General features: G+C 40.1%; 1 protein-coding gene across 1 annotated transcript; it reads right to left on the bottom strand.

The window, feature by feature from the left end:
* Positions 1-9,272: 9,272 nt before the first annotated feature.
* On the bottom strand, positions 9,273-11,161 carry LOC120111623 (dehydration-responsive element-binding protein 3-like). Its single transcript, XM_039129227.1, has one exon. The coding sequence runs from the start codon at positions 10,435-10,437 to the stop codon at positions 9,691-9,693; it is 747 nt and encodes a 248-aa protein (XP_038985155.1). The 5' UTR covers positions 10,438-11,161; the 3' UTR covers positions 9,273-9,690.
* Positions 11,162-12,683: the final 1,522 nt, after the last annotated feature.

Genomic DNA, 12,683 nt, shown 5'->3' with positions numbered 1-12,683 from the left:
CCATGGCCTGCGGCCCGCCGCTAAGCGGCTCCGGCCGCTGCCAGCGGCGCCGGCCGCTGCCAGCGGCGCCGGCCGCTGCCAGCGGCGCCGGCCGCTGCCACGGCGCCCGGCCGACGCCCCTGCGGCCCGCGACCGCGGGCTGCGGCCGCACCCTGCGGCCGAACCCCGCGGCCTCCGCGGCCGGCCCCGGCCTCCGGCCCCACCCTGCGGCCACCCCTGCGGCCTGCGGCTATGCCTACGGCCGGCGGCGGGGGTTGCGCCGCCGTCGTTTGGGAAAGGATGGCTTGCCGGTTTGGCTCTTCCCTGTTTTCCTATCACGATTTGGGGAAGAAGATGAAGAGATGGGTTTCGGGTTTCGGGGCATTGAATCCAACCCGAAATCCGAATCCATTTAAATAAAAAAAAAAAAGATAAAAGAAAAAGGGGGTGAAGGGATTAACAGTTTCGGGTTATTGGGTCTCGGCCCGCAACCCGAAACTCGAATCCTTTTGACTAAACTGTGCATTTTGCAGTTAAACCCCTGATAATATGTTATTCTGAAAAAGGGGCTTTAGAAATTCATATACGGTCCCCAGAAGAAAGTTGAGTTACAGGAAGGTCCTAAAATATATTTATTTGATCCCTGTACTTAGGATTTATTACAGAACAGTACACCGATTATTACATATTGGTCCCTGTAATGAATTTATTACATAAATGATAGATGCTTTCTTATGATGATACATGATTGTTTAAATTATTCATATTTTTTCATGATAAAAGGATGATATATGCATGAGACGAGCCAAAGCATCTTATGTAGGAAAAGGCATATAAATGATTAAATTTGTGCATATTTGTGGTGACGAGCCAAAGCATCCCATAAATTTTAGAATGCTTTAGTTTAATTTAATCAATAAAGAGTCTTTTTATCATCATTTCATGAAATTGAATAGTTGCATCATATATAATGAACCGGCCCCAAAGGGAAATCATTATACAAAGTTAATGGTGGGATGAAATAATGTTATTAGTATGATATTTATGATGAAATCTTGTTGCCCAAAGGCCTTGAATTCTTCATTAACATTGAACAATATCTAGTAAAATTTTATCCATTGAATAACGGTGTCTAAGAAAAGCTTGTCAAAAAGGCATACGTGCCTAAGAAAGGCTGGTACTTAAGTGAGCCTAGTGCTCCACCACCGATCTGGAGCTGATCTGGCTGTTATTCTTTGGATTTTTCAACTAGATATATAAAGTTCATTAAATATCATACTTAATACATTAGTTTTATCGTAAAGGGGTAAATCATGTAAAGTTAATTTTGATTTACTCACTAAATTGCTAATATGGGTTAGTGATTTAGATAAGGTTTTAGCGTAATTATAGCATGCATATTGATAGTAAGCGTATGTTTTGCAGCTTTGTTTCCGACAGTTTTTTCACAATCTACATCATGCATCCCAATACTTAATGGTTCAAATTTCTCGGAATGGAAAGAAAGGCTGACATTTACTTTAGGGTGCATGGATATTGATCTGGCACTTCGTGAGGACATGCCACCTGTCCCCACGGAGGAAACTACGCCAGAGGAGAAAAAGTTGTATGAGAGGTGGGAGCGGTCAAACCGCTTAAGTCTTTTACTCATACAAAATCATATCTCCAGAAAGATAAGGGGCTCAATTCCAGATTGCAAAACTGCAAGAGAATTCTTAACAGCAGTAGAAGAGCAATTTGTGAGTTCAAAGAAAGCCCTAGCCAGCACCTTAATATCAAGGTTTGCTTCCTTAAAGTATAATGATAATGGTGGCATACGCGAGCACATTATGGAATTACGTGACATCGCTGCCCAATTAAAATCATTGGAAGTAGACATGTCAGAAACTTTTCTTGTACACTTTGTCCTTAATTCTCTGCCTATGGAGTATGCACCATTTAAGATCTCATACAACACACATACAGAAAAATGGACTATGAATCAACTTCTAGCCATGTGTGTTGATGAGGAGCAGAGAATAAAACAAGAGAGGCAAGAGAGTGTTTATCTCACCTCTCATAAGGGAAAAGGACATAAAGAGGTCGGCAGTACCAGTCATCATATTCCTGTTAAGAAGAAGAAAATGAAAGTGTCAGCCAAAGTGACTGACAAAAGGCAAATAAAGTGCTTCTTCTGTAAGAAACAAGGACATTGGAAAAAGGACTGCATCAAGTACAAGAAATGGCTCGAAAAGAAAGGTACTTTTCTTTCCTTAGTGTGTTATGAATCAAATTTTATTGATGTACCTCATAACACATGGTGGATTGACTCTGGTGCTACTATCCATATATGTAAAACTTTGCAGGGATTAATGAACAAAAGAATTCCAACGGAAAGTGAGCGGTGCATCATAATGGGAAATAAGATGCGTTCACATGTGGAAGCTGTTGGAACGTTCAAATTGACCTTAAAGACTGGCCATATTTTGTACCTAGAAAATACCTTTTATGTACCTGGATTTTCTAGAAACCTAATATCTATTTCGAAACTTGTTTCCTTTGGATATACCGTTTCATTTGGACGGTCATTTGTAAACCTTTCCTTGAATAATATTATTGTTGGTAATTGCTTGTTAGAGGATGGTTTATTTAAATTAGACCTTGATACATCCTTTGAACTATCCCTTTTATCCCTGCAAAATAAAGAACATTATGGATTAAAACGTAGCATGATAAATGAAAATTCCTCTATGTTATGGCACCGAAGATTAGGCCATATCTCCATAAATAGAATCAAGAGATTAGTAAATGATGAAATTTTACCAACTCTTGACTATGGTGATTTTGAAACTTGTTTAGACTGCATCAAGGGAAAGCAGACTAACAAGTTTAAGAAAGGTGCCATTAGAAGTACAAATTTATTGGATCTCATACATACAGATATATGTGGGCCCTTTTCGACCCCATGTTTTACTGGTCATAAGTATTTTATCACCTTTATTGATGATTACTCACGCTATGGGTATCTCTACTTGTTGTATGACAAGGCTGAGGCATTAAATGCCTTTAAGCTTTTCAAAACAGAGGTAGAGTTACAACTTGATAAAAAAATTAAAGTTGTGAGATCAGATAGAGGTGGTGAATACTACGGTAGGTATACTGAAACAGGACAACATTTAGGTCCATTTGCTCGATTTCTTCAAGAGCAAGGTATAGTTGCACAATACACTATGCCTGGTACTCCTGATCAAAATGGAGTTGCGGAAAGAAGAAACCGAACATTAATGGAGATGGTAAGAAGTATGATTAGTCACTCAACTCTCCCAATTACTCTGTGGGGTGATGCCTTAAAAACCGCTGCGTATATTCTAAACAGGGTTCCTACTAAAGCTGTCTCAAAAACACCCTATGAAGTTTGGACAGGTAGGAAACCTAGTTTAAGACATCTACACATTTGGGGGTGTCAAGCTGAGGCAAGGGTGTACAACCCACAAGAGAAAAAGTTGGACTTTAGAACCATTAGTTGTCATTTTATTGGTTATCCAGAAAAGTCCAAGGGATACAGATTTTATTGTCCTAATCATACTTTGAGGATTGTGGAGGCAAGAAATGCTAGATTCCTTGAAAATGACCAAATCAGTGGGAGTATAAAACCTCAAGAAATTAATTTTGAGGAAAAGCAAACTCCGTATGGTGTGCAAGATTCAAATAAGCAGCCAATGATTCCTCTACCTATCATTGATAATGATTTCGAGGAGGATGAGTCTACTATTAATGTTCCACTTGAATCTGTGCCAGTTATCACTGAGAATGTTGCTCCTCCACCTATAGAACCAGTGGATCAAGAAGCAACTTTAAGAAGGTCATCAAGGGTAAGGAGATCTCCAATTCCACCAGATTATATAGTATACCTTCAAGAAAATGATTATGACATTGGAAATATAGATGATCCAATAAATTTCTCACAAGCCATAAGTTCGGTAAATTCCTCCAAATGGCTAGATGCTATGAAAGATGAGATAGATTCTATGGCTAAAAATAATGTTTGGAATCTAGTTGAACTACCTCCTGGAGCTACTGCAGTACGCTGCAAATGGGTTTTTAAAACCAAAAGAGACTCCAAAGGCAAGGTAGAGCGACATAAGGCCAGACTTGTTGCCAAAGGATTTACTCAAAAGGAGGGTATTGATTATCATGAAACCTTCTCTCCAGTTTCAAAGAAGGATTCATTAAGGATAATTATGGCTTTGGTAGCTCATTTTGACTTAGAGCTGCACCAAATGGATGTGAGAACTGCATTTCTTAATGGAGATTTAGAGGAAGAAGTTTACATGAAACAACCTGAAGGTTTTGTTTCAGAAGGTCAGAGTCAAAAAGTTTGCAAGCTAAATAAGTCTATATATGGACTCAAGCAATCATCCCGACAGTGGTATCTTAAGTTCAATAACGTCATTTCTACATTTGGCTTTGTAGAAAACGTTGTTGATAGATGTATTTATCTTAAGATCAGTGGGAGTCGATTTATTTTTCTAGTCCTATATGTAGATGACATTTTGCTTGCTAGTAGTGATTTGGCATTGCTTAGGGAGACTAAGCAATTTCTCTCCAGTAATTTTGATATGAAGGATATGGGTGAAGCCTCATATGTCATCGGCATTGAGGTTCATAGAGATAGATCTAAGGGAAAAGTTTGTCTATCTCAAAAAGCCTACATTAAGAAAATGTTGGAGAGATTTGGTATGGAAAATTCCAAACCAAGTCCAGTGCCTATTACTAAAGGTGAAAAGTTGAGCCAATCACAATCTCCGAGGAATGAAATTGAAAGGGAGCATATGAAAACATTTCCATATGCTTCACTAGTTGGGACTTTAATGTATGCTCAAGTCTGTACCAGACCTGATATCGCATATGTTGTGGGATTACTGGGGAGATTTCAAGCTAATCCAGGAATGGAACATTGGAGAGTTGCAAAGAAAGTATTGAGATATCTTCAAGGAACTCAAGATCATATGCTCACATACAACAAATCCGATATTTTGGAGATAGTTGGATACTCAGACTCAGACTTTGCGGGATGTCCAGATAGTAGAAAATCAACATCAGGTTATATCTTTCTACTAGCTGGTGGTGCAGTCTCGTGGAAGAGTTCGAAGCAAAAGATGACAGCTGCTTCAACAATGGAGGCTGAGTTATTAGCATGCTATGATGCAGTTACACAGGCTATTTGGTTGAGGAACTTTATCGCAGGCCTACAGATCGTGGATACTATTTCAAGGCCCATAAAGTTATATTGTGATAATTTAGCAGCAGTTTCCTCAATAAAGAATAACAAGATATCTAATGGAAATAAGCACATGGAGGTGAAATATCTTGTTATAAAGGAAAAATGTGAAGACCATAAAGTTTCAGTTCAATACATCAATACTGTGCTTATGTTGGCAGATCCTTTGACTAAAGCAATAACCCCGGGATTGCATAAGGAGCATGTCAGTCAAATGGGTCTTTTCTGTATAAATTAATTGATGTATTATTGTGCACATTTTTAGATGGTTGTAAATCACATATATTGTATTTTCTGCTTTAATGAATTCATATGGTTTATGCATACTATGGTAGCAGAAATTGTGACCAAAGAATGAATTTTATGAGAAGTTCATTCATAAGGGTTTGGTTATGATGGTTTAGTAATATAGTGATTATATGGTTTAGTAATATACTATGGTCCAAGTGGGAGAATGTTGGGATCCCGTCAAGTTGTGGCCCACATTGACAAATGGCGTCAATATGGTCCAAGTGGGAGAATGTTGGATTGGATCCTATTTAATTAAACCCTGATCCCGTTTAATTAGAACCCACATCTTGACAAGTGTCCCTTGAATTTCGTAAATCTTGATAATGGCAAGGGCATTAAGGTAATTGCACTGCAGTGAAAGGTTGCCTTGATGGGGGGTGACTCTTCACGGGTGTAACTAATCACGGCGTTTGGTCCCTGGAGAGGGCTATAAATAGCCTGTCAGACCCCTTCTCTAATACATGCATTAAGAGCTCTCTCTCCAGAAGATCAGTCGCTAATCTCTGTTCAGATCACCGGTGATCAAGGCTGCGCACGCATTTCAAAGCCCAGAGCGCAATTAAAGATGGATTTAGCGAATCAAGGTATGATTTATATTTCATTAAGTTAATCAATTCCATCAAATATATCATACCAGAAATTTGGGCTTGTGGCGCAACACAGGTCGATAGCACAAGAGAGTAAAAATGATCCCACATTAATAAAGCAACAAGTTCACTCCTTAGGGCCTAGTTTACTTCCCACAGGTTCTCATTTGAACTGTCTACCACAAAACTGGTAGGTAACACATCATACTAAAGATAATAAAACCATCTTCAATGGACAGTGATAGCCAGTATTCATTTAATACATTGTAGCTTGTATTTGTCTAATTAACTACCAAATCCTTTGATGACCTTCCCATTTTTCCAGCTAATTCTGGAGTCACTTGATCAAAACTTATGCATAAGCACTAATATGATCCCCTAAATCATGAAAAGTGGAACCCATGGTTCATTAGCACCATCCCGCTGCTGCTTTCATCCAGAAGGAAGAAAACAAAGCCAAATTCCACAGGCAAAAGCAAAAGATTCTCTCGACAACGGAGTACCTAGTCTTGTGGATGCTCCTTACCCAACAACGGGCTAAAACAAACACACGTAGCTATCTCTGTTACATCCCCATCCCCATACAGCTAGCCATAGTGGCCATTAGAACCCCTTTTATCTTAGACAAGTGCACATATAGGCAATGCAAAGGTGGGAAAAATAAATAGGGTGAGAAGTAGCTGTCCTTTGTTTCACTCTAGCAGCTCGATCTCTTTTTCTTGGCCATCCGTACCAGTGAGAGCAGCCGTCGATCAAATACGAAAATGGACTATGAAAAGACCCGCCTCCGCACATGCTCTGCCTTACTCGTATCTTGCTCGATTACGCATAATTGATCATTGGGAGCCACTTGTATGGATTCGAATCGATGCTGATTGAACGAGACGGCATCCTAGGCAAATGTTGTCGCACATGTCGATTAATTGGGTTTGTCGAAATAATTGACTATGGAGGAATACTTAGGAGATAATTTTGTTACTATGAGGAGGTGTTTGTGGTGAGAGATCCAACATTCCTGTGCCACAATTTTAGGAACCGCATGATTGATGAACACTTTTAGATCTCATGATGTGCACGAGCGTCAGTTTGTGCTCACACGGGATACGGTGGCTGAACCAAGCCATGTAAGGCGAGAAAAGGTAACTGTTGTTTTGTCCCCGGGGGGGGGGGGGAGTTTAAAAGACCGCTCGTCCCAGCCGTTTTTACGTTCGTTTCGAGCCCTGGGACACGAAGGCGACAGCGACGGGAAAGCTGCCACAAATGGACGGGACCCTGGGCGACGCGAAATGACCGATATGCCCTCGCGCCTCGCATTCGTTTGACAATCATAGCAGCGCCGTACGCTTGAAAGCCGCTAAAGGCACAGCTGTGGTTTTGTCATTTTGCGATGGCAACAATTTAGCAGGAGCACGGCACTCATTATGTTTTATTCCTGTAATAATAATTATTATAATAAATAAATAAATAAATAATAGTAATAATAATCTCGAATCATTGATTTGTGATTAGTTTAGTGGAATTAATGATAATAAGGGACTCTTATTTTCTAAATTACTATAAATTTGGAGTCATGAATTTTTGTGTTTTAATGCAACAATCCTCCTTATACTTCTTAGTCCTTTTCCAAAATAGGTGTAAGAAAAATGTTTAGAAAGAAATTAAATTGTAAAGAAAATATGTCCATCAGGTGTTCTTGGAAATTTGGTACTCTTTCTTATGTCAACAAAATCCAGAATCCTACGTCTTCGTAACGTGTACCAGTGCCTGCATCTTTGCTGGGAGCTGGTTAACTTGTCCACCCTTACCATGGTAGAGAGAGATACCAAGGCATTAATTTTACGTTCTCTCTGGTTGCTGTGGAAAGCTAGAAATGAAAGGCTATTTGAAGATGATAGTCTTAGCTCATCCGGACTTGTTTAATGATATATTATATTGTTTTTGATTCAATCAACTGCTGCTTTTATTCTAAGAGATGTACAAGGTACCTTGTTGAAAGCAATTGGACTAAGACGGAATACATATGCACATGGCGAATGGCTGAGCTTGTGGGGGTTTGGGCCCGTCTTCGAGAGGCAGTACTCTATTTTCATGCAAAGTAAATCTGGTTCAGGGTGATTCAAGCATAGTCATAGACTGGATCAATAATCATGCCTCTTCTAAATGTGCAAGTAAGCTACTTTCCAAGAATATTTGGCAGTGAGAAAGGACTTATCCTGTTTTTCTAGCAACCCATACACAGACTCGATAGCCAAGCATCCATGAGAGCTTGATGTCAACTCGCTGGATGGCAACCAGATTTCTTGGTCCCTATAGCACTTTAATTCTTGTAGTTGATGCCCGAGGGGTTTGTTTTGTGAGAATGTAATTTTATAGGAGCTAAGCCTCCTTCTGTACCAAAAAAAAAAAAAAAAAATCCACGTGCCATCGAGAATTGATACAAACCGATAACATATTTAAGGTATTGCAGTTAATTGCAGCAATACTAGCTATAAAGCATGTATTCTTGAAAGCTCAATGGAGTTGTTGCCTGATATCACAACACTTCTTGTACGGCGCTAATTAATCTGACTTATTAACCAAACAACTGTCATTTGATATATCTAAAGCACTTTGGCCATGTGCTTTCTCGAGGATTTCCTTTTCAATGAGAATAACTATGAGAAAGCTACCTCTAGATTGTCTCATGAACAACTCGGAGGGAGTAATCTCTTTTGGAGGCTAAATAAAAAAGCAAATACATGGTCATTTCATCCAAAAGAATATCTAACAAGAATGTTATTACGGTGAAAAAAGGTATGGATCATAAATTATGCCTAGGTTAGCCAAAGCTTGAAAGCACAAAAATCCATTGTTTCAAGAAGAGTGATATTTTGATAAAATATTTATACGTTTTGAGAATATGTGTGCATGATCTCAATAGTATGATTACATGTTGTTGTTGTTGTCTTACAAGCACTTTATTACAAACACTTTTAAATCATGCTGGTGCTAATAATTAACACATGTTTGTTAAAGTTTAGAAAATTGATGAAAACAATTGACAAAACATATATGGATGGTTGCACAAGGACAGTGTCAGAGAGAGAGAAAAAAGTAGTCAATTCATGATGAGACTTAAACAGGAGAAAGGAAGATGACAGAGAGGAGAGTACGTGTAATCACACAAACCAAGTACCTCAATTACCATGTCATTTTCTTCTCCTCACTCCTTTCCAATACGCTATACAATTGGTAGCTACTACACCATGTCTAATTTGATTAAGATGAAAAACCAGAGGGAGAAATTACAAAAAAAAAAAAACCCTCTCAGCCCCTATTAAAAATAAAAGGGTCATTGCAAGGAAAGAGAGGAGAAATTATATCCTAGCTGGGTGCTAATATGGTCATACACCATGCCTATCACCTCTCTCTCAGATGGGCAAAGTATGGAAATGAGGGCATGATAAATGTGGCCTACGGAAAGGAGTCTAGTTGGTTGGCATGATGTATGGCTATATAATACACGCGATACAGGGTATAATTTGCCAAAAGAGAGAGAGATTATGATGTGAAGCTCCAAGGGCTGGATTTCTTCTAGTAGTCCCACAGAAGAGCTTCAAAGCTCGTCGGAACGAATCCGTCCGACGGCCCCCACATCTGATCCAGCGAGATCCCGTACTCGTAGGCGCCCTCCGCCGCCCACGGGAGCGGGTCGGCCCACGAGTCGACTGAGTTGTGGTACACGAACTCGCCCCCCGAGTCGGCCGAGTCGAGGAAGGAACCATCGAGACGGGGCAGCTCCACGATCTCCCCCAGCTCCTCGGGGGACGCCGGCGAAGCCGGGCCCTCCGCCGCCTCCTCCAGCATGGCTGCGGGGTCCATGGCGGCTGCCTTGGCCGCGGCTGCCTGGACGTCGCGCGGGGAGAGGGTGGCCGGGCGGGGGAGGGCGCCGGCGAGCTCAGGGAAGTTGAGGATGGCGGAGGCGCCCTTGATGCTGAGGGCGGCGACGTCGTGGGCTCGCGCCGCCATCTCCGGCGTCGGGAAGGTCCCCAGCCAGATGCGCGACTTCTTACGGGGCTCCCGGATCTCCGACACCCACTTCCCCCAGTTACGCATGCGGACGCCGCGGTACACCGGATGCCTACTACCGTCCCGCGCGCGCTTCCCGCCACCGTCCTTCTTGGACTCAGGGGAGGGGTTTGGAATGCCCTTCGAAGTCTCCGGCAATGGTTGCTGAGTGGTCTGGGAAAGGGGGGAGGCGGAAGAGTAGTAAGGGGAGGAGAACGATGACATGGAATTGGCACTGCTTTCGGGCTCCGGGGTGTTGTGGTGGTCGGCCATTGGTGTCAATTAAAAAGCAAGCTCTTTCGTGGGTTTGTATGTTCTCTGGTGGGAGAAGTTTGGATAAAAACGGGAACCTTTTGGTGTTGGTGTTGAATGGGGTGGGGAAGAAGCTAGCAATTAGGTAAATGAAGGATATCCATTTGGCTTAGAAACGAAAGCTTGGGTGCTTCTTGCCTTGGTTGGTGGATATTTCTTGTTTTGGAAGTAGAGGACATTGGAGGCTTGAGTGCATGGATAGATAGCTTGTGTATGAAAGATAGAAAGAGAGAGAGAGAGAGAGAGAGAGTGATGCTAATTTCTTTCTGTAGAGGAAAGAAGAAGAGTGGCCATATGGCTGTACTTATTTTACTGGGGGAGGAAATAGAAAGGGCTCATTTTTCAGCTGGGCTGATAGGAAGTGGAGCTTGTATTGACAAAAGAAAATGAAGAAGAAAAGAAGGCAATGAGGGATCCAATTTGCCTTTAGGGAGGAGGATATATGATTTGCTATAAAAGCTTCTCTCTTTTTCGGTAAGATACAAGCTTTTCTCTGATTGGGGACGAGAGAAAGAAACACATCCTTGAGAGAGGGAAAGCCAATCAGGAAGATGAGAGGAGTGGAGGTGGGAGGAGAAGGTACCAAGGAGGGAGCGTTTTAGTAGAGAGGGATGGAAGCGTGCGCCATCAAAGCGACCTGCAACCGGCCACTACCGGCCAGTCCTCCCATCATTTCCCAATAAAACCAGCTTTTGCCCAGGCCCACCCCCTCCACTGGTACAATGAGGGCGCTTTCTTTTTCTCTTCGTTAAATTTACCTTTTGGCATTTTCACCTTTCCTCCCCCCCACAACTATGCTCATGATCTCCCCTTCTCATCATCTCATCTTTTGACCCCGCGATTACCCCTTTAACCCACCCAGACCCAGGAGGGCCCTGTGTCAATGAATTGGGGGTGGACGATTAAGCTTCATCACCTTTTCCATGTTCTGCCTACAACTAAGTTGATAAAGGATACAAAGTCTTTTCCGGACAAAGAGCTCGTGTGGCTTCCTCCCAGGACCATTTGTTTCGGAGTAATCTGGTCTGAAAAAATAAATTTTATGTCAGTTTATCATGTTTGGTACAAAAAGTGGATAAGAGAGAGATAAAAAAAATAAATACCATCATTCTGATGGTATTTATGTTTCTAGACCGGATTACTGAGTAGAGATAATCTGAAAATACCTTTTTTCGATAAGAATAATCTCACTTATATAATAAGAATATTTAATTATATTAATATATTATAAATATATTGATATTTTTGATTAATAATATTTATAAATAATAAAACTATATTTAATATATTAATGTATCTATTAATAAATATTAATTATTAATTAATATTTATTAATTTTCAATAAATCTAACGTTGGATTTATTAATTATATATATATATATATATATATATATATATATATATATATATACACACGCACACACACAAAAACATACTAAAATTTATTTATACTAAGAAATATATTTTCAAGTATATGTATAATCATCTGAAAATATTTAAATTAAAGAGGGTTTATGTAACTATATGTATAACTCATGTAAATAAATTTCAATATTCGGAATAGCAAACATTGGCAGCATTTATGTAAGTAGGCCATAAATAGCTAACAAATAGATTGAGGAAAAAAAATGTTATTACTTGAATTATTTATTTAATGGTATTGTTGAAAATTTTGCAATATTTTCATATAATATTACCTCCAACCAAACATGGTAATCTTTTTTTAATGCCGTTTTTTAGAATAATTATTCCACCAAATAAAAGTAGTAAAATTTATTTTTGTAATTAGTTTTTTAGATAAATAATTGTCAGAAATTGTTAAATTATTCTATAGTTTGATGTACCCCAACTAGATGAACCCTTAGGTTATTTTGATATTTGAATTCCTTCTAATTCTATTGATTTTTGTACCAATTAAATATGACCGCGTTGAAGAATTGTGCAGTGGTGGAGCACTCAAATACTCTTTACATAAGGAGAGAGCCATCTTCTCTACGCATTTCTAGCCAATTAAAGGCCCATAATGATTTTATGCGATAATGTGCCAAATCAGGTACATTTTCTTGGGTTAGTGATTTTTTAACATTGGTTCAATTTTTTTTTTTTTTAATGAAGGGGAAGGTACAGGCGTCACCTTCAATCGTCTTCTCGGGTTGGAAGACTTGTGCACTGTTGGAAGGACATTTGGAAGTAGGTTGGGGCCCACT

The sequence above is a fragment of the Phoenix dactylifera genome, chromosome 8, assembly GCF_009389715.1.
Source record: "Phoenix dactylifera cultivar Barhee BC4 chromosome 8, palm_55x_up_171113_PBpolish2nd_filt_p, whole genome shotgun sequence".
NCBI lineage: Eukaryota > Viridiplantae > Streptophyta > Magnoliopsida > Arecales > Arecaceae > Phoenix > Phoenix dactylifera.
This window is presented reverse-complemented; position numbering and strand designations above follow the sequence as displayed.